The sequence below is a fragment of the Colletotrichum lupini genome, chromosome 1 (genome assembly GCF_023278565.1).
Source record: "Colletotrichum lupini chromosome 1, complete sequence".
Taxonomy (NCBI): domain Eukaryota; kingdom Fungi; phylum Ascomycota; class Sordariomycetes; order Glomerellales; family Glomerellaceae; genus Colletotrichum; species Colletotrichum lupini.
This window is the reverse complement of record NC_064672.1, coordinates 2,239,210-2,260,394: the sequence shown is the minus strand read 5'-3', so window position 1 is coordinate 2,260,394 and position 21,185 is coordinate 2,239,210. Positions and strand designations below refer to the sequence as shown.

The window sequence follows — 21,185 nt, the reverse complement described above, 5'->3', positions numbered from 1 at the left end:
GATGAAGAATTGGGGATGAGCTGCTGTCACAAATCATCGCAAGCTTACTCAGACAATTTTAATAATGTAGTACGGACCTTGCTCAGGATCAGATACGTAATGCATGTACTGTTAGATCGGATACATGTAGTGACATTAGGCAGTCATGCGAGAGACTGGACGAGCGTCCGAGATATCGCTATCGTCACTCTTGAGCATCAAACATACTGACAGTGAGTTTGAATCTCGGATGGCCTCAACCGTAGTGTAGTAGGATCAGGGTCGGGAGAAGTGATCGAGTATGGCAAGATGCTTTAATTGTGGTCAACACCATCTACAAGATCAAAACATGATTCAGTAATCCCAGCTATCCCAGCACCATCCTCGCTTGCTGCGTGGTCCCCCGTGATGTTCTCTAAATCAAAACATATGCCAAATGGTACTAGGTCAAAGACGATCTAGTGTGCAAGTTGTGGTAGATATCAAAGATTGCCGATCTTTCCGGTCAAAAAGTCAACTGCCTCGGGAACATGGCGTTCATAATCAAGGTGAGCAGGCGTGATCTCGAGAGTGCCAGTGCACACCTTATCGCCTTCGTTGCAAATGAGTTTCAGTCTGTCTTTGGGGAAGTTGGGAATCTGGCCCTTGTCCTGCTGATTTTGGGTGTCGCCATAGGTGACGACCCCCAAGATCTTGCTCTTGACTGCATCAGGGAGGTTCTCAATCGCGCGATGTGCGGTGGCAGCTCCTTGGCTATAGAAGACTCCATTGTCAGTCTCAAGTCGTTGATATTGCATTAACCCGCAGAAATATGCATACCTATAGCCTCCAGCTACGACCTTTGACTTGTCGCACTTATTGGTAGCATCGGTCAAAAGCCGCTTCATCTCATCAACGCCGACGGGATCAGCTCCTCCGGGGAGGAAGTTGGTCGTGAGACCAGCGGCGTAATCAACTCCTTCTGTCGCCACTTTGTTTTCGCCGTACTTTTTCTTCAGACCGTCTGAAGTCGGAGGTCCAACGGTCGACCCCTGGAAGATTTGACGTCAGTCATCTGATGTGTATATGCGTTTTCCCCTCCTGCACATCGCGAATACGGTCTAGGCTTATCCGGACACGGGACTCCGAAGCGCGGCGGGGACTTACCATGTTTCCGACTTCCGTAGAACCCCGGGCGAAGATGAAGATGACATCACGGCAGCCTCCTTGCGTGTATTCTTTTGCTATTGTTCCGGTCTGGCGGCTCTGGAGTTGAACTGTGGTATCGACCTGGGCGCGGTGGATTAGGAGAATTGGACTACAGAGTGCGGTGGCAGTCAAAGTCAAGATAGTAATCTGAGTCTTCATCTTCTGATATATTGATGATGGTGCAGGTGGTGGTTAGATCTCGTGTAACATATGTAGGTGCAAAGAAAAAATGGCTAGAGTGTGCTGTTATTCGAGTTATGTATGCGGTGCCGTTGTGACTTTCATATTGATGGTGGTTAGCCTTGAAGGCCTGGATTTATATCTGAAATCAGTAGGTAGGTCATCCTCATCGATGGCTCCGGAGGATCGGTAAGTACTTTCGGCAAAGAAGGCGAATTCGATGTCTCATGTCTTGGCATAGGGACATACACCTACTGAGCTTTGAACGGGACTTACGATGCCCACGCATCATGAGGCCGGTGGGAGGGTGCCAGCGTCTTCAGGTCATGTCAACTGGGTTTCTCTCGTCACGTCATATCACCACCACACATTAGCGTTGCCCGGATCGCCTGGAAAGTTGTATTGTATCATCAGAAGGCCGGGGTGTTGCCAGAAATTACGACAAGACGGCGATTTGATGAAATGATTGACATCATGAATCGTTCTGCATCGGGACGTGAGTGCTACTAGCCTGTTACTGTATTCAAATCCTCTGACTTCGACAGGGATGAAGGGTCACCCTTGCAACGGACTCTCGGTTTGCTCAATGAGCGAACGTAATCGCATAGGGAGGACGTTCTGGACCGAGACCTTTCTCGGAACACTACTAACATGGCATGAATTGTGACACTCGATTTAAGTCAGTAGTGTATGCTGCTTGCGATGACGTTAGTATCAACTCCTGATTAGTGGCTAACACCGCGCTAATCAAGAGTTGATATCAACGCCAGGCGTGGCACCTATCCATGTCTAAAAAACGATACCCAAACGGCAGATAGTCATGACATAAGGTAGGATATGACAACGGAGAATCAATATCATGACATATCATCATCGCCGTGGAAACCTTCTCAGTGGAATCCTGGTGTGACTCACCGAACCAATACCCGGCCATTGGCCCATCTTTTGAGGCGGTGACGTTTGTTGAATGGGTCAAGCATAGACTCGCCTCTGAGCCGCTTGTTCGTGCCTACTAGCTTCCACTCAACTTTGAAGCCTTCACTTCAATACCCGACTTCTGGGTCGCAGCGCTTCCAAATTGAATAAGCACACAATCTTTGTTGATCCTGAAATCTACCAACAAGAAGCCATGCTTGGATGAGAGGATGAGGTGCCGCAACTGTGAAGGCGTTCCGACGTGTCCCTTTCTCATTAGTATAGGCCACCGCCGCGCCGCTGCGAAGAAGCATCTTGACAGCTTTCAACCTCCCAAAAGTACAAGCGGCCATCAAGGGGCTTCTTTGTCAGAGCTTCCCGCCGGGCACGGTTGGTACTCGGATCACAGAGATAGTCTAGCTGGCATGATGCCCATCGGAACCTGGAACTATTAAGTATCGCAAATTGGTGAGAGAGTGGAATTGAGCTCACATTCCTTGTGCTCCGTTGACAAGCTGATACCGGATCTCTTCGGCAAATAGCGGATTCGGGATGCTGAGATTGTGCGGTTGTCTTCTATGGGCCATCTCGGCACGGATGTAGATATCGAGGTCTTGTGTATGAGCCGCAATCTCGATATGAGCGAACTCAGCTGCGAACTCGTCTTGAATTTACGGCTCGTCTCGGCTGAACACTGCAATGCTGGCGGATGACGATGCCTCAAAAAGGAATTTGATAGCTTCAGCTACTTCCGCCACGTTGTCTCCACGTTCGTCAAGCCCGTCCAAGACAATGAAGACCTTTTCGTACACCGAGATGGTGGTCAATATCAGATCAAGCAGATCTTTTGGCTCAGGTTCTGCATTAAGACCACTTGCCGATTTCAACCTCGCGTGGTATTCCTCAAGAATGCCGAAAGCCTCGTGGTTTTGCTAGTGTCGGATTGGAAGTCTAATTCGACCGCGGCATACGGCCGACTGCGCAGGGGCCAATTAGGGGCCCTATTTATAATTATTATAACTAGCCTAACTTACGGTTAGAACCTCCTTTTTATACCTACGCAGATATTTATATAATTTAATTAATCTCTTCGTTAACTATAGTTCAAACTAACTACCTTATAATAGGGATATTAATATTAATTAGTAATTAAATTCTATTATTATAAATTAGTAAAGTATCTCGCTACGTAAAAGAGACGACTTTTTAATATTATACGGGATAGGAGATTTATATTAATTAATTTTATAGAAATAAACGAAAAAAGAGGTAATTCTTAGATACTATACGGAATTAAATAATTATAACCCTTTATTATTTATAAAAAATCGACGTTTACTACGTTAAACTATATTAATTAATAAAACTACTTAAATAACTAGCTTTTTATTATCGCCCCGAGTAGCTTTTTTATTAAACGACTTTTTTATAACCGGCTTATAATTAAAAATTAACTAGTTAAATTAATAAAAAAAAATACTTACGTAACGACTACTTATTTAATTAATTAACATAATAAACGAGCTTAATAATATAATATAAAAAAATACTAGGTAATCAAAAAAAAGGATTTTTAAATATAAATATTCTTATTTAGTAATAAAAGTAACCCTATAAAAGTTATTAAACTAAGAGATCTATAGTATATAAAAAAGTTTATTATTATAAGGATTTTATAAATACGATTTTAAATTTATAATTTAAATAACCTTTTTATAGCTCCCTTAATTACTCCCTAAGTATTACTTAAAAATAAAATATAGAGGATAGTTTAACGAGGGAAGAGGGGATTTAAAAATCTTAATAATATTAAGTTAAGAATATTATAAATTTTAAAAATTAATTTAAAAAAAAGGTAGCTACCCTAAAGCAGTTTTATAACCTCCTATTAGAGTTATTATTAGCTTAAAAAAAAGCTAAAAAGACGAGGATTTAAAAAAAAAGAAATTTCTAAAGGGCTATTAAAAAACTTTTTTTTATATTAACTCCTAGTACGAAATTATTAATTTTAAGAAATTAACTAAGTAATAAAAGGGATTATTAATAAGTAATAATTACCTAACTATAATTAAGTTATAAAAAAAACTATTTAAAAAATATAAAATAAGGTACTAAGAGGCCGTAAAAAATAAGATCTCTAAAATATCTAACCCTATTACGTATAAGTAATAAATAAGTATTTTTAATAAGTCTTTAAAATCTACGATTTTATAAAAAAAAGGGCTTAATTTTATTAACTATATTTAACGGCTTATACGGTTTTTAATAACTTATATAGCTCTTTTACGAGCCGCCCGGCGTTTATTTTTAACTATTTTTATAAAATACTACTCTAAAAAAAGTAAGTTAGAAAAAGAAGCTATTTAAAAATTATAAAAAATACGAGGCTTAAGAAGCTAAAAGTATATAGGATAATAGAAATTAGTAACTAATAAAAATCCTAAGACTAATTATTATATCTTTTTATAATAATATAAACGTTTATTATTATTATTATTAAAAAGAACTATTAAAACCTACTTTTTTATATTAAATAAAAAAAAAGATCTTAGTAAGTATAATAGCTAGCGATTTAAAAAAGTAATAGTAATTATTAAAAATAATAAAAACGAGAGTAGTAATAAAATAGTAAGAGGAAGTAAGGATTTCCTAAACCTTAATAAATTCGTTAAGTAATAAAAGTACGGATTTATTATAACTAGCGCGCGAATTAAATATATCCTTATTAAAATTAAATATATTAATAACTATTAATACGGGTATAAGCTAGAATATAACCCTTAGCGAGTTAAGGTAAAAAAAAAGAGAATAAAACCCGATCCTAAATAGAATCTTAATCCTTTATAAATAAGTAAATATTAACCCGGATTATTAGGGGATATAAATATATAAAATTATAAATTAGCTTAATAATAAGTAAATTAATATAATATTAATCTATTTAACTAAGGTTTATAAGAAAAAGGGGCTATAGGGGTAACCCCTATTTTATAAAATCGTAAACGACCTTAGTTACTAACTAAATAAATAGTTTATAAATATAAACCTAAGAATTATAAAAGTAGTTAATAAATTCCTTTATAAATAAGGGGTATTATTAATATAATTATAATCGTAAGAGCTATATAAAATATTAATAATAATAATTATAAAAAAGGAATTCGTATTATAGAACTAAGTATAGGTCAATAGAGCGTATAATTATTTTAATAAATTTAGAAAAAGGGTAAACGACCTAGATTTTCTCCCTATAATTACTAATAAAAATCTATTGTTATAAAAAGATATACCGGGGTAAAATATAGTATTAAAAGTACGATAATTAATAATTCTACCTATTTCGATTTATAATTTATTACTATTACTAATACGAAATTTAGTACTAATTAGTTAATAAAAAAAGAGGTAAACGACCCGAAGTTATTAATAATACGTAGTGATATAGGGATTATATATAAATACTAAAAATTTAATAATAAATACGAAGTAATTTATAAACTTTAAAAAGATCTTTTTAAAAAAGAAATTATATTCTAAGAGGAAGTATAAGGTCTTATAAAAACCCCTAATAATATTTTATAATTATTATAAAAAAGTCGGAATTAAAGAATATTAATATTATTTAGTAATTAATATCGTATTTATAAACAAAGCTTCTAATTATTATTATAAAGTAATATATAATCTTAATTAAAACGACTTTTTTAGTATAATTAACGTAATCCGAAGCCGCTTCGAGACCTATAATAAGAACCTAGAGCTCCTATCTAAATTACGAGCGATTTTTTTTATATTTATAGCTAGGATAATAAAAAGTAAATTGCGAGTAAAGATCCTTAAAAAGCTTATTAATTAAATTAATAAACTAGCGAAAACCTAGCTAAATAAGAAAATAAATAAGCGAAAAGTTAAATATTTTTATATTATAGTCTAGCGTATATTAAAAACAAAAATAACCTTATATTAAATACCTAAAAATTATAAAACGCTTTATTTAAAGCTAAGATTTAGCTTTAATATTAAAGTAAGAATACTATACTAAACTTATTTTCAAATATATAACGGCCCTTATTAATAATATTAAGTCGATCGAACGTATAAAAAAAAAAAGAGGCTAAATATAATAGTTATTAATAAAAAAGCCTAGATTCGTTAAATAAGTAAAAATTTAACTTATAGATAAGGTAATAAAAAAAGTAATATTATATTTATAAAAAGGATAAATATTAATTAAGTAACTACTCTAAAAAAGAGCGTACTAAATCGTATAAATAATATAAAAATTCGAGGGTAGTAAATAATAAAACTAGCCCTCGTTAATTTAACTAATTCTTTATTATATATAAAAATAGATCTAGGGGTATAGAACTTAATAATAATAATTAAAGTAGTAGCTTAAAGTATATACCCCCTATAAGAAATTTAGAAAATAAAAAAAATCTTACCCCCTATACTAACGAATTAAATTATAATAAAATTAACGATATTAACTACTCTTTTTTTACCCCGTTAGCTTCTAAAAAATATACGAAGCTAAATAAATAAAGGGTAATAAAAGCTCTTAATAAATAGGCTTTTATTTATAAATAATAAGGGAAGGTCCCTTAAATAATAGATATAGAGGCGGCCGAAAGGGTAAATTTAATAAGGCTAAAGCCTATTTTTTTAATAATTAAAGAGAAAACGCTATTGTTTTTAATATTTAAAAAAAAGGAATATAGTACTAAGTAAATCTAGGGGTAGCTAGAGGGGCCCTTTTTATATTACCTAAATGCCTCGAATACTAAGCTTATATAAGCATTTTATATAAGTAAAAAGTACGGCCTAGATAATTTTTATAAAATTATTTTAAATATGAAAGTATTATAATAATTAACTAAAAGAAAAGGGTAATTCTAAGCGCTATAAAAGATCGCGCTAATAATACTTAATATATTAATAATAAGTATTATAAGGATTAGTTTTGGCCTAAGTAAAGAAATCGTTACCTTAAGTATAATAAAAGTAGAGACGTACTTTAAAATAATAACTTTTTATATTTTACTCGTTAATACCCTATTTTTCTTATATCTAAAAAATATAGATTAACTAAGTATTATATTTAATAATATAAAGAATAGAATTTCTAATAATAAGTACTTTAAAATAGTTAAATAATAATAGGGGTATACGTTTATAAAGCTTATTAATAATACGAAGTTAATTAATTACTTAATAAAAAGTAAGCTTAAAAAACTATATTAGAGATTTAAGTACCCGTTAGTTACGAGGCTATATAACCTCTTAAAGTAATTAAGTAATAATAATATCGAAATAGGGGCGCTAGAGTAGTTAACGAAAATATATTATTAATACTAAATAAATACGCAAAGCTTACGTAAATTTAAGTTTAAATTACGTAATAAGCTTAACTTTAATTAGGAAATCGTTATTAATATCTTTTATATAAATAGTTAGTTAGTATTATATATAATTAACGTAGCTATATCTTTTTAAATAGGGTAATTCCTCTAGGATTTATAAGTAAAGATAGTATAAATAGCCCTATAAAAAAGCTAAATTAATATATATTAAGGACTGCTAAACGGTATTAAAACCGACGCTAATACTAGCTTTAAGTTAATAGAATTTAAAAATAATACGACGGCTTATAATATATAACTAAAAATCGTACCTATTAAAGCGTATTATAGTATTAAAAAAATAAAGAGGGTATATTAATAGTTAAAAAGGGCGTTTAGAATTATTAAAAAGGAAAATCCGGATTTTATTAACGACGAATACTTTTAAATAGTACTTAAATATTATAACGATACTATAGGGCCTAACGGACTTATATTAATACTATTAGTATTTAAAATATATTTAAGAACGACCTTAGCTTTATTACCGTTACTAAGTATAAGCTAACGAGCTTAAGTAATTAAAAAAGTAATACGGGTATTATATAAAGTAAGTATAAGAAAATAAATTAATAAAGTAATTACTATATATAATAGGCCTAATATAGGGGATAATTTAAATATATTACTAAATTCGGATATATAAGTATAGCGCGAAATTACCTAATAATAAGCTAGGCTATATAAGTTAATTTCTATTAACGAGCGCTCTTATATAGTTATAAAAAATCGTAACTAGCTATTTAAAATATTAATTACGGTAATTAAACCGTATTATATAAATCTTAATAAAGTAATTTCTAACTTATAAAAAAAAAAGAGCTCGAGGAAATTATATAACCCGCAATAGAGGTATAGAAAATTATGTTTAATAAAATCGTCGTAATAATATTAATAAATAATAAGGAAAAGGAAATTATTAAAAGGGTATTAATATTATTAATAAGACGTTATAAAAGACTATAATAATAAGCCCTAACGCAGTAATTTATTATTAATAACGAGGTAATTAATACTTTTTATATAATAAAAAAAAAGCCGATTTCGAGCTAGTAGTTAAACTACGTAAAGAAAGTATAATTATAATTATTAAAAAGCCGTATAAGGGATTAGATCTTATTAAAATAAAGACTTTTTATAATCGAAGGGTCTATCGATTTATCCTATATAATTTAGAAAAATATATAAACCTCCGCATATTTAAATTATAAATAGTTTATAAAATTAAAAAGAAAAGAATACCCTAGCTATATAAGAAGTCTAGATACGTAATTTAGGGGTATAGTAGCGTTAAAAAAGTAATATTACTTATATAATTACTTATTATATAATACTATAACTAATAATTAATAATAGTACTAATAGTATTATTATAAAAAAAAGGATACGAGATTTAGAGCCGTAATATTACTTAGGCTTATACTTAATTAGCTATAGGGCTTATAAAGAAAATCCTAGCCTATTTACTAAAAGAAATAGTTAATAAGTACTTAAAAAGTACGATTATTAAAGTACTTAAGTTATTATATAAGCTCGTAAAATCGGGTACTTATTAATAAGCTATTTATTACGATTTTTATATTAATTAATTATTAATAATTATTTTTACGTATAACCCGTACTTATTAATCGCGGAGTATAAAGGTAATTAATTTAAGATTATTAAAATATAAATTAATAATATATTAAGCCTATTTAATATTAATTTTATAAAAAAAGAGAATAAGGAGCTTTAAAAAGCAGGCTTCGTAGCGAAGCTAAAAGAGGTGTTTATAATAAATACCCCCTTAGTATTTAATAATAAGATTTTTATAATTAAAAGGGAAACTGTCGTTTTTTAATAAAAGGGGTAGGGCGAGAAAATTAACTTCGTTAATCTAAACGTAATTAATATTAAAAAGTAATATAAAGCTAAGCTTATATAAGGGGTATATATTATAAGTATTTATTAGCTTGAGGTAATTTTTAATTATATTAAAGTAATATAAGCTATAGATCTAACTAAATAAAACGTTAAAATACTTAATAAGTAGTTTAAATAATAATAAATAAATCTCGATCGAGGTCTTATTTATTATTTAATTAACCTTATAATTAGTAAGCTTTACGTCTTTATTAATAAGTTATTTATAAATAATAACGACCTTATTTCGTAATTAAAGTATATTATTATCCTAGCTAATAAGAGTATAAGTAAGAGCGAATTTACTATATATAATAATATAATCTATTACTTATTAATTAAAAATAAGCGAGTAACGAGAAGTATACTAACGTTAGAGGTTTATAATATAATTAATAGCGTTAACCTCTTTTATATAATTTTAATAATACTAAAGAAAATTACTAATTAAATTAGCCTTTTACTTATTTTAATAGTTATTTATACTAATTCTTACTCGCTATATAAATATTTTATTAAATTAAAAATAACAAAAAAAAAGAGGCTTATAATTAATATTATAGCCCTTAGGTAATTATATAAAAGGCGCGAAATACTTAAGATTTATTAGATTAATAATAAAAATAACTTCGTAAACGCTTTTATAAAAATAATACTAAATAAGGGATTAAAGTAATTCGTAAGTAATAAAAAAGTTATTATATAAATAAAGGGATAAGTTATATAAAAAGAGTAAAAAAAAGGAGGAAAAAGAGATGACTTAGTGAACGGGCCCGAGGTCGAATTATATTTCTAATCGTAGTAATTAAATTAATAAAAAAAAAAAAAAGTTAGTATCGGATTAGAAGTTTAATTTAACTGCGGTATATAGCCGACTATATAGGGGCTAATTAGGGGCCCTATTTATAATTATTATAATTAGCTTAACTTATAGTTAGAACCTTCTTTTTATACTTATATAGATATTTATATAGTTTAATTGATCTCTTCGTTAACTACGGTTCGAACTAACTACCCTGTAATAGGGATACTAATAGCTAGCCTTATTGGACGGCTATTGTGCTTAAGACATTGAGAAGCTTCTGGATGTTAATATTCTTGTGACCACAATAGAAGAATGCCACGGCGACCAATTGACTGCTTTTTTGTAGGATTTTCTCAATGACCATGCCGGATAGAATCGTCTTCCCAGCTCCGGGGATTCTACTCAACCAGAGACCGGAGCGTGGGAGGTCAGCCCACTTCAAACAAAAAAAAGTAGGATTACTCTCCGTGAGCCATAGTCCAGTCAAGGGTTGGCGTAATCGACTCGACGTTTGTAAGTTGATCTGAGGTTTGACCTTCATGGAATAGTCGATTATCTTTTGATGCCTTTCATCATACTCGATCCTCGTCTGGATGGCAGTCAGGCGCTCCACTTTCTGCTTCAATGAACTGATCCTTCCAATGATGCTGTCTTACTTTTCCAAACACTCCAGCATACTCTCTAGAGTGTCTGTAGACAGGGCCAGAGAAACAGTGCTTCGATGACCTTCACTTTGTGCAAGCAGGCCCTTAGTGTCATCAGCGGAGAAAGGCCATTTCAGGCTGCGGTACACTGCTTCCCGTCTACTTCCTTTGTGAATCCGGACAACGGCTTGTCTAGACGTTTTTCGACAGCGAGTAGAGTTTGCCGACAAGCGTGAAGATGATGTGCCTTGAATGCCGAAATAGAAGTCTCTTCTTCGAGTGACGACGCAAGGAGGGAAAGGTTCTGCAAAACCCCAGACAGATTTCTGGTTTGGTCAGCAAGATCTTTGCCGGTCTTTTCAGCCCCTTTGGCATCTTTTATGAACTTGGAGGCCTGCTGGAAGACGGATGCGGATAGTTGGACTATACCAGCGATGCTGCCTGCGATGGAGAGAGGATCTGACATTGCGATGCCAAGTTCTGGAAATGGATTCGTTGGCACGGAGGGGGGGGGGGCATGGCGTGTTTGGCCATGGATACGGCCATTTGGTAGCAATGGGAGGGCACCGGGGCGCAGCTGGGCACGTTAATAGGTAGATCATGTTGCATGTAGTCCCACTCGGCCTGCCTGCATGTCACCCCGCCACTCACTCATCATTTCGATTCGATTATGTTAGCATGGTGCTGCTTAACAGCGACGAGTAGACGTTCTAATAACGTATTTATTCGATATGCTATTTGTTGACCTCTGGTTTTCTGCCCCTTGAGGGGCGCATAAGTGCAAACGTACATAGCAGTGGAAGATCAGTTTATCAGCGTGAAGCAAGTAGGCTACGTCGCATGCTTGGCCATGTGCTAGGATGCATGCCCTCAGACTACCAAGCCGTAAAGCTTTGCATGCATGGCTTTGAGGTAACACAGGTTTGATTCATCATGAGAACAATTATGCGACCAGTGTTGATGCTTTCCACACCTATGAAATGCAACGGTTTGTGTTGATGTAGCTAAAACGGGCTGCCGTCGACGGCGCTGGACGGACTTTCGGTAGATAGACGGCATCAAGAATAGGTTAAACAGCCCCCAAAGGCAGAGCGGCAATCTCAAGAGTCCGAATTCGTTCACAACCGCATATATAAAGGTGCATATATATACTCAAAGCAGAAGGTGGTGGATCATCACGAGTCAAAAAGATGAGTAATTCGGACTCCGTGTGTGGCTACTTGCCTGATGTTGCACTAAATTTAAGTTGAAGTAATTTCCAGAATACGGGGTCCCGATCCACCCGCATCGCAATTCGGTCCTCGGCCGTGGAGCCGGCCATCGGGCAGTCCGGGGTGGCCCGTGTCTCTTTCCTGATCTGGATGTGTCCCCCGGTCAAAACCGGTCTTGCCGCCGATCAAGGCAGAAACATATCTAGAATCTGGATGCCCATTTGTTGCTGAATCCTGCAGATCACTTTGTCTAGTCCGTCCTTTCGCATCTAACTACCAGTCGTTCGTTTGTTCGTGTTGTTAGTTTTGCCTAGCCAAGATGCGCGTCACTCTTTTATCTTTCGCCCTTTTCACAACATCGGTTCTGTGTCAAGATGCCGATCATGCGTGGCAGACACCAGGATCGAACGATCGTGAGTAGAGAACTCAGCTAGCGGTCCGTAGGTGACATCACGACTAACCTCGGTAACATTCCTAGGCCGCGCCCCGTGCCCCCTCCTGAACAGTCTCGCAAACCACGGCTACCTCCCCCGAAACGGCCAAAACATCTCCGTCGACGCACTCATCGAAGGCATGCATACCGGGCTCAACCTCCGCGAGGACGCAAAACTCTTCTTCCGCCTCCAAGGGAATAAAGCTCTCGAGGCATCATCAACCGGAAACAAAGACACCTTCCACCTCAACGACTTGAACAAGCACAATCTTATTGAGCACGACGCGTCGTTGAGTCGAGCGGACATCTACTTTGGTGACAACTGGTCCTTCAACCAGACGATATTCGACGAGACCAAGTCATACTGGCCTTCAGAAACAATCTCCATCAGCGATGCCGCTAAGGCGCTCGTTGCAAGGCAGAAGAGTGCAGAGAAGATCAACCCAGAGTACAAGCTGCCACTTGACGGATACACCAACTCGTTGGGGCAAACGGCCATGTATCTTGGTCTCTTTGGGGACTATGACGATGGAAACGCCAACAGGGCCTGGGTTGAGTACTTCTTTGGTAAGTATAGCTTGCTATCGCTGAAGCCCTCGAGAAAGCTAACGTCAACTCCCACAGAGAACGAGAGACTGCCGTTCGAGCTTGGCTGGCAGAGGCGTTCGGATGACGACAAAATCCCTGCCACCGGCATACTGGCCCTTACTACGAAGGTTGCGGTTCACTATCTTGCAGCAAAGATTGGCCTATAAGAGGCCGCTTCATATTGCGAGGGTTCATAGAATAATTACAAACAAGCCATCTACTAGCTAGAATGGACGTCAAGTTCACAAAGTTACCGAAGCGAGGTCCGATTTGTGATCAAACATTCAGGATAAGGCTCGAACTCTAGGCGATCCGAAACCTTGAACCAGCTTCGGCGAATCATAACGAGGTTTACTATCCTACAAACCTCGGGCTCGGGATCTTGCGACATCAAGCGGAGAGCTTACCAAATTGATGCCCGAAATGTTCCCTACAGTGGAAGTTGGTCATGGGAAAGTCCAAGTGATTGTTGGTGCTGCTCGACCTGTTGGTTCACCAACAACGTTCATGCATCACACCATCCTAAACCAGCAAGTGCAACCCTTGGAAGTGGAGAAAGACGTACTGCAATGACACAAAAGCTTGCAGAGTTGGGTCGCGGGAGCGGAACGCGGAGTCCGGTCCGGCGGCCCCTTGGCGGTGATTGATCGATTGTCTCCAGGGTCCATGGATTCTTCGAAGGCGCCAAGAATCGAGGGTCTGTTGGTTGAGTGTTTTGGAGTGTCTGTGAGCGTTCCTAGCGGTCTGCAATGTTGGGGGATAATGAGGAGCCCCTCCAGTCCGAAGGATGTCTTCTCTACTGCAGTCATCTTTGAAGCTGGTGTGTCCGTCTACCTATAAGAAGGTTGAATTCTTGCTCAGTCTCTAGACGATCCGGCCACTTCATTTGTCCTGGACTGCTAGTTTGAAACTGGCTTCTCATCTATCTAATCATCATGATGGCTTCGAACCCGCCACCAAAGATCCTTCTGAGCGGAGCAACCGGCTACGTTGGCGGGTCTGTCCTCCACCACCTCCTCAAGCACCCTTCTCTCACCTCTATCCTCACCTCTTCCTCTCCAATCACGATACCAGTCCGCGGCGGCCCAGACCGCGCAGCAAAACTTACGGACTCATATGGTTCACTTGTGAAGCCTGTGTCCATCGTCTCGTACGACGATACCTTGGCCCTGACAGCCCTTGCCTCTGAGCATGACATCGTGATCAACGCAGGCTCGGGGTTTCACCCGCCCTCGGCAGAGGCCTTCGTTCGCGGTATCGCTAAACGCAAGGATCGGAACGGAGGACGACCGGTCTGGATCATTCACACGTCGGGCGCTTCCAATATCGCCGATAAGCCCTTGACTGGAGTGAACAGGCCCAATGCTGAATATGAGGACGCCTTTGCCGAGAAGGTGTATGAGTTTGAAGAAGCCGAAAACGCCAAAGATCCGTACCCTCAAAGAACCGCAGAACTAGCCGTGCTCCGAGTCGGGGACGAACTCGGCGTCAACGCAGTCAGTATTCAATCACCTTGCATCTTCGGGCCCGGCTCAGGGCTCTTCAACAAGGCGGGGTTGATGATCCCCATAATGACGGGCTACGTGCTCAAAAACGGCTGTGGATTGACGTTGGGTGATGAGACGGGCTGTATCGACTACGTTCACGTCTCCGACCTTGCGGACCTCTACGTTCTGTGTGTTCTAGACATCATCGAGCGTGGTGGGGTCAATGTTCCCAAGGGCAAGAAGGGGATTATGTTCCCAGTTGTGGGCAGGACGTTGACGATTGATATCCCGCGAAAGTGTCTTGATATCGCGTTTGCCACTGGAAATCTTCCCAAGAAAGACGGACCGCGGGAGAAGATTGTTAGGAACGTCAGCCTTGAGGAGGCGGCGGAGACGTGTGCTGGGAATATGGATGTTACTGAGACTGGGTATGCTGGGCATCGTAAAACAAAAGGAACTGTGGCAAGGGAGAAGTTGGGGTGGAAGCCTGTGTATGGGGAGGAAGCTTGGTGTAAAGACTTTGAGACGGAGTTGAGGGCTGCTTTGAATGGGCAGAGGCCGCACACAATGGGGAACTGTATCGCTGGTACGAAGTGAGGTAAGTATGAAGACTTCTCAAAACACCTGCCGAAGTATTCGGCTCGAGCAAAGATAAAAAACTCGAGTTCACGTCTGATCGCCAGGCGAAACAACAATGGAGCGACGAAATTGATTGTGAGGTGCACTCGTACATGAAATTGCAACGCTGCTTAAGCTGGATCTTCATCGCACGCCATGCAGATCCCGGCGTCACCTGTATAGGTGGTGTTGATGTGAAGTCGTGTCCTGCTGCACTCAATAGTCTGCCATTCCGTCTCATAGTAGCCACAGCCGCAAGAGTAATGCATCCGCCATCGTTGTTTACACATATCTGAAGGTCTTGGCAATTTTGAAAACCAAGTTATTAGCATTGTTTCCAGCAGCTTGTCTGATGGCTGTGGATGATGACTCTCGAGACTTACGAAGGAAGAGGCAGGACGGCACTTCGAAAAGCGGATGTTTGTGCAGATGCTTGTGTTGTTGATTGTGGTTTCACGATAGTTACTAGAGCTCCACGTGAAGTCGCGGCAGGAGAGATGCTAGGTGCCAAAGGCCATATTTTCGGTGAGAGCCTGATTCTTCTGCCGAGCGATGATTTCAGCCACCTAGATTCCCGTGATAGTGATGATGATCGTCTGACACATATCGAGCACTGTGTTGATTGGTTGCTTCATTGACAATCAGCAGTGGCGCGCCCGTAATGGCTGCACAATGGTAGTCTCATGACATCTGAGGCACGCCAGCCGGTGTTACTACCGATGAGAGAACTTAATGATGTTCCTGGGCAAGCTTGGGGGGTCAGATCATTGTCAACGAGTCTCATCAGATCTCGTGTAACCTCAATTTGGTATGTACGGTTTGGTATGTTCGCTCAATATGCACACTCGAAACAGGTATTTAACACTATGGTATCGGGTTTTGCGGTGTCGCAGGCGTGGGGGTGTAAGTAACTAGTCGCAGCAACCATGTCCTTTTTGCTCATTTGTACAAGTCCAATTATTTCAAACCTCCAAACTTGATACACTTCTCGATCCAGCCCTTGCGCGGAGTCTCGGGCAGCGCTTGTTGCTGGTGCTGAGGCGGGTTGTTAACGCCACCGCCCCAGCTGCGCCAGGTGCTTTCGGTCGCTTCGGTCGGGGCCATGGAGACGCCGCGCTCGCCGAAGACGACCGGTGGTGGGTCCTGAAGCCACGGAGCTGCCGAGGCTTGCTGTTGACCGGGTTGCTGGGGTGGCTGAGTTTGGTACAGAGATAAGAGGGAGTTGGTGTTGTAATCGGTTGAAGGGCTCCCGGTATCGTAATGGCTAGACGGCGCATAGCGCTGCTGAGGCGGAGGAGCAAGACCGGATTGTTGCACTTGATCGGTGCTGCGGTAGGCGTCTGGTACATTGGGGACTGGCGGGGCGTTGACGTTGTTCGTGCTGGCGCCGAAGCCGCTGCGGGTGGAATACATGCTGCTCCGGCCGGACATCGGGTTCAACTTGAGCGGGTGGTGGCGACGGATCCAGCTGGCGATGGAGTTTCGGACGTTGGGCTGGGCGACAGGCGCGGGCTCGAGAATCGGGAGCTGGCGGGCCGGATCGTATCTCTTCTCGTCGAGGTAGCCTTGGGGTGTAAGCGAGTTGCGGTCGTTACCGTACGTTCCGTTTCCTGCACTGCCATTCTCTGCGGCGTAGGCGTGGCCCATGAGTTCGGCAAAGATGCTTGAGGGTGAGCGGCGGGATGGACGGGCGGCAGGCATGGTGGGAGGTGAGAAGGTTGATGAGGGATCCCAATATTGATGATTGTCGGGAGAGATGCTTCGTTCGTAGAGGTGGCGTGCTTGACGGCGCTTTCGGTAGCGGAGGCACCACCAGATGCCGACGCCAATGACGAGGAAGAGGGCAGCGATCGCTGTGAGTGCGGTTAGATTAGGTCTTCGTCAGGACGTGGCGTCGACCCTCGACGGCAGTGATGAGATGTTAGATAACATACCAATGGTCCCAAACGCAATCGCAGTCGGCGTCCATCCAATGTCATCAGACCTATCGTTCCCTAGGCCCGTCTCATTGCCTCCCCTGGTCGTACCCCCTGTCGGTTGCGAATCGAAGCTGGTGGTACTGCGGCTGTTCGGGATGGCAGTGGGAAGAGTCTTAGTTGAGCTTGATGATTCAGTCGTGGTGCTAATGGAGGAAGAAAAAGGCGTAGCTCCGGTTTCTCCACGTTGCGGGCCGCGCGGAGGCTCAGTCGGTCTCGGGAACTCAGTGGACGTGGGCGAGGGGGAATCGCTCGATGTGCTGCTCTCCGTATCTGTCGGGTTGGCGGGGTTGAGAACGGCAGGCGGAGCCACTCCAACCGCTGGTGGCGGAGGGGGCGCCGTTGGTCTCGCGCCGGGTGGAAATGTGGTGCTCTTGGGCGACGGGGAATCTTCATCGTCGGATGAGATTTCGCCCTTGTCATCGCGGACCTCAATCTGCAGATCGTCTCTGATGTATCTCGGGCGGCGAATCGCGCGCCTATGCGTTCACTTAGCCTCGCCATCACTTATTCTACCTTTCAGAATTGATAACCTACCTCCTGAGAGTGCCCATAGGAGAGACCATTTTGAGTTTGGTAATGAGTAAACAGTTAGGTTGGTACGTTGATTGTTGGTCAAGTGCTAATAAATCCGAGTCTACGGTCGAGGGAAAAGTCACAAAAGTATGAAACTAGGTCGTCGAGACACAAATTTGATGAAGCAGCGCAGCTGAGAGGGAGACCGAATGGGAAGAAAAGGGCACTGCCCGCGAAGAGAAGGTAGAGAAGGTGAAGAAGGCGACGAAGAGAAACTTGCAGATTCAAGAAAGAAGTTTCAAGTCATCTTGGCCTTGAATCGAAAGGAGGGGGAAAGAGTGACGTTCCCAGAGTTGTTGGTAGCCGAACGACGTGGAGGGTTAACGTACAGAAGAACCTCCAAAAGGGCTACGAAAGGAAGAAACAGGGACGTCTTTACTTTTTGGTCTCGTCTTTTCCATCCACCCTTGCAACGTTGCCAGTTCCTCTGGGCCTGTCTAGAGCCCGTGCAGCCGCTGTCTTGTCCATGTCATTGCGTCAGGAAGCGCTGTTGCTGCGAACACCCACACCACCCATTCACTGTGCCATCCCTGGCTTTGGGAGGCATTGTGGCAGTCTGGCAGAGAGAAGTTGAGATTGTTTGCCTTTCCTCTGCTCCTCTCCGTGTGGGTTGAGGTTACTTGGCGGAGGAGACTGGAGGAGCAGCCCGCAACCTTTCCAAACCTTGCCTGTCGCCAAGAGACGAACAATGCGGACAAGTGCAACCGAGGAGGCAGCACGAGGCAAGAAGAGGCGAGTAATGGAACACTGGCGCCGATGTTTCTCAGTTTCAGAGTTGTCTGCCAAGAGGTCCGAAAACGACTTCGTGCGACAAACCCTCCGCCCTTCCCCTTGCTCTCCCTACAACCTCAAGCCACTTGCGTGCCATCCAGCTTCGCTACCCTACCATTTCTCGCATTCCTCAGCCAAGGGTTCAGGGTTCTAGGGGGGCCCGGTCCCCGTCTCTCCCGCCAAGACGTCCCGCTGTCTGCCGTCTTTCCGGCCCCCGATTCGCCAGCTTGCACTCACAGTCTCCAGCGGCTTCGAAGCCGATGTGGGCGGCCCGGCCGGGACCACTTCCTCGATTCCTTTTAGTCTCCCATTGTCCTCCTCCCCGATTGAGGCTGGAAGGAGGCTCAGTTCTCCTCTCATCAGTCTCCTAGAGGCTTGTGTCTTCGACGTGACCAGGGGTGATGTTTAGTCAACATTCAACATCGACATGGTTCCTTCGCCAAAGGTGAGAACCGCACCGTTTCAGAATGTCTTTCGTCCCCGCCCACGCCGTGGCCGCCAGTGCCTGAAAGATTAGATCGGCCGTCCCGGGTTGAGCTTTTCTTGGTGACGGGGGATTGCACGTCAAACGGCCCCTTTTACCCTCAAGATCCGCCAATCAATCTCGCAAGCCTGCTCCTTCAAGTCCATTTGAAGTCTTTCAGACTGGCACGGTGAAAGAAAATCCTCCGCATTTCGATCGTCAGCGAGTCACGTTTCCAGGGTGTGCTGGTTTGACTTGAAGGCGCAAAAGCCAGATCGGGGAACCTAAGTTACTACCCAGGGAGAGTGATGAAAAGGTTGAACTCTTCCAGCCAAGAAGACCAACCTGCAAAAGCCAAGTTTATTTGACAAGTTGATGCGCGAATGCACAAAAGACTGAAGGAGAGAGCTCCCCTCGAAGCTGGGGCGAAAGCTCAAACCAACCTTTACTCAACCGAAATTCCACAGACCATTGGCTCCCCCGTTCAATTTAGTTCGAACGAACGAACTCACCCCCAGAACTCTGCTCTGCTTTTGTCAAACCTTCTGATGTCTGCTTGCTTTTCGTTGACACCACACCTTGCGGTTGAACTTCAATTGATGATCACGAATGATAATCCATCCTTTCTGCCGTTTGTCGATCGTGTTCGTTTGCGCGTTCTCAAACAGCGCCACCCGCTGCACAGCGCAAGCGCGCATTAGCCAGCCCGGGGATCAGCAGTTTGAACTACGAGCGATCCCCCTTCTGCTGGTGGCCGCGTTGCACCATTGAAGGAAAGGGAACGGAGAATTAATAACCATAAGGCTCTCGCCCCTGAATGAGGTTCCTGCCGGTTCTCTTTACGCGTTGCACTGGCTTCATCTACTCGATTCCGCTAGCATTGCTTGACGTCGTCCGGAGTGTCCTTCCACGGGGAGATAGACAGCTTTTCATGAACTTGAGACGGTGGTGGGCAAATGACCCCGTCAAGCTCGAAAGCTTGGCCTTTCCCGACTGTGCAGCGCTTGAAAGGGGCGCGGCAGAGAGTGGGCTCCGTTTAATCTACAGGTGAGGCAACCTTAAATGCCTACCCCGAGTCAATCCCACCGGATATCGTGCTCGTAATACTGGGCCCTGCGGACTTGTAGGGGACGGTGAGCGCTCGGGCGATGCAATTTCCAGCATGGTCGGCCGGTCACTTCATCTCGCCATCTAAGCTTAAAAGCCTGTTGATATTGATCAACAGACTTTCGAATAGGAGTCGCGCGCCCACATACCGGATCGTCGTGAAGCCGGCAAGTAGATGCCAGAATGGTAGAGTACGCATCATTCGATGCTCTTGATCCGCAAGACTTTTCAACACTGTCGCAAACCAGATGGCCGTCGCAGCGTGTTCCGTCGAGCTACGCAAACGCAGCGGGCTTTATGATTCGAAGTTTTTGTCCTCATAGCTACTTTGGTATTGACGACAACGTGGTCAATGGGCCATCCCCTTTGTGATCTCACCTAGAAGAAAATTTTGGTCTAGCCCGGACAGCAGCTTATTTCTAGTTGTTTACCGAATGTAATGTGCCAGTGGCCGATCCGTGGGATAGCCCACATGGATCGATCTCCATTTATCGACTCCAAGATGTCAATAGCCTACATGCAACTACATCTAATGAAATGCTACTACCATGAAATGCACGTGAAGAGGTCACAAGCAGCAACCCAGGCTGACTGTGTCACCCAGAACCCGCCAGATCATGCGTCCAAACTCCAGATGGTCCATACCAAATGTCGTAATGGTGTGACCACGAGTACCTGACTGATATCGTGTGTATGGTAGCTGAAGCAATATGTTCAAGTAGGCTGCCGGACAGTGTGGTGTTGTCGACAGGTGATTCGTCAATAGCAAGTCCAGTCTCACTTGCATTCAGCCTGTTCTATATTGTTGAAACAGGCTAGGGAGTAGTGGCTTTGTGGGTGCCAAGTATGACAGTTTCTCTTACAGAGAGAAGTTCCCAATTTACTTCTTCGGAGTGTGAAGAAGTTATATGATCGAAGATAAGGGTAAGGTGTCCAGGA

The 21,185-nt window shown here is 41.3% G+C and overlaps 5 protein-coding genes across 5 annotated transcripts; 2 read left to right on the top strand and 3 right to left on the bottom strand.

Moving 5' to 3' along the window:
• Window positions 1-461: 461 nt before the first annotated feature.
• CLUP02_00617 (cutinase) lies at window positions 462-1,326 on the bottom strand (the record flags this gene model as incomplete). The annotated part of the gene is made up of 3 exons (XM_049279664.1): window positions 462-732; window positions 799-1,010; window positions 1,126-1,326. 3 exons carry the CDS (start codon window positions 1,324-1,326, stop codon window positions 462-464), a joined length of 684 nt encoding a protein of 227 aa, XP_049135621.1.
• Window positions 1,327-2,538: 1,212 nt separating this feature from the next.
• Window positions 2,539-11,482, bottom strand: CLUP02_00616 (uncharacterized protein; the record flags this gene model as incomplete). Its single annotated transcript, XM_049279663.1, has 6 exons — window positions 2,539-2,659; window positions 2,755-2,894; window positions 2,958-3,194; window positions 10,638-10,956; window positions 11,029-11,120; window positions 11,180-11,482. The coding sequence occupies 6 exons, from the start codon at window positions 11,480-11,482 to the stop codon at window positions 2,539-2,541; spliced, it is 1,212 nt and encodes a 403-aa protein (XP_049135620.1).
• A 1,064-nt stretch (window positions 11,483-12,546) lies between these two features.
• Window positions 12,547-13,415, top strand: CLUP02_00615 (uncharacterized protein; the record flags this gene model as incomplete). Its single annotated transcript, XM_049279662.1, has 3 exons — window positions 12,547-12,640; window positions 12,706-13,227; window positions 13,285-13,415. 3 exons carry the CDS (start codon window positions 12,547-12,549, stop codon window positions 13,413-13,415), a joined length of 747 nt encoding a protein of 248 aa, XP_049135619.1.
• Window positions 13,416-14,183: 768 nt separating this feature from the next.
• On the top strand, window positions 14,184-15,332 carry CLUP02_00614 (NAD dependent epimerase/dehydratase; the record flags this gene model as incomplete). The annotated part of the gene is made up of 1 exon (XM_049279661.1): window positions 14,184-15,332. One exon carries the CDS (start codon window positions 14,184-14,186, stop codon window positions 15,330-15,332), a length of 1,149 nt encoding a protein of 382 aa, XP_049135618.1.
• A 978-nt stretch (window positions 15,333-16,310) lies between these two features.
• CLUP02_00613 (uncharacterized protein) lies at window positions 16,311-17,895 on the bottom strand (the record flags this gene model as incomplete). The annotated part of the gene is made up of 3 exons (XM_049279660.1): window positions 16,311-17,206; window positions 17,288-17,808; window positions 17,867-17,895. 3 exons carry the CDS (start codon window positions 17,893-17,895, stop codon window positions 16,311-16,313), a joined length of 1,446 nt encoding a protein of 481 aa, XP_049135617.1.
• Window positions 17,896-21,185: the final 3,290 nt, after the last annotated feature.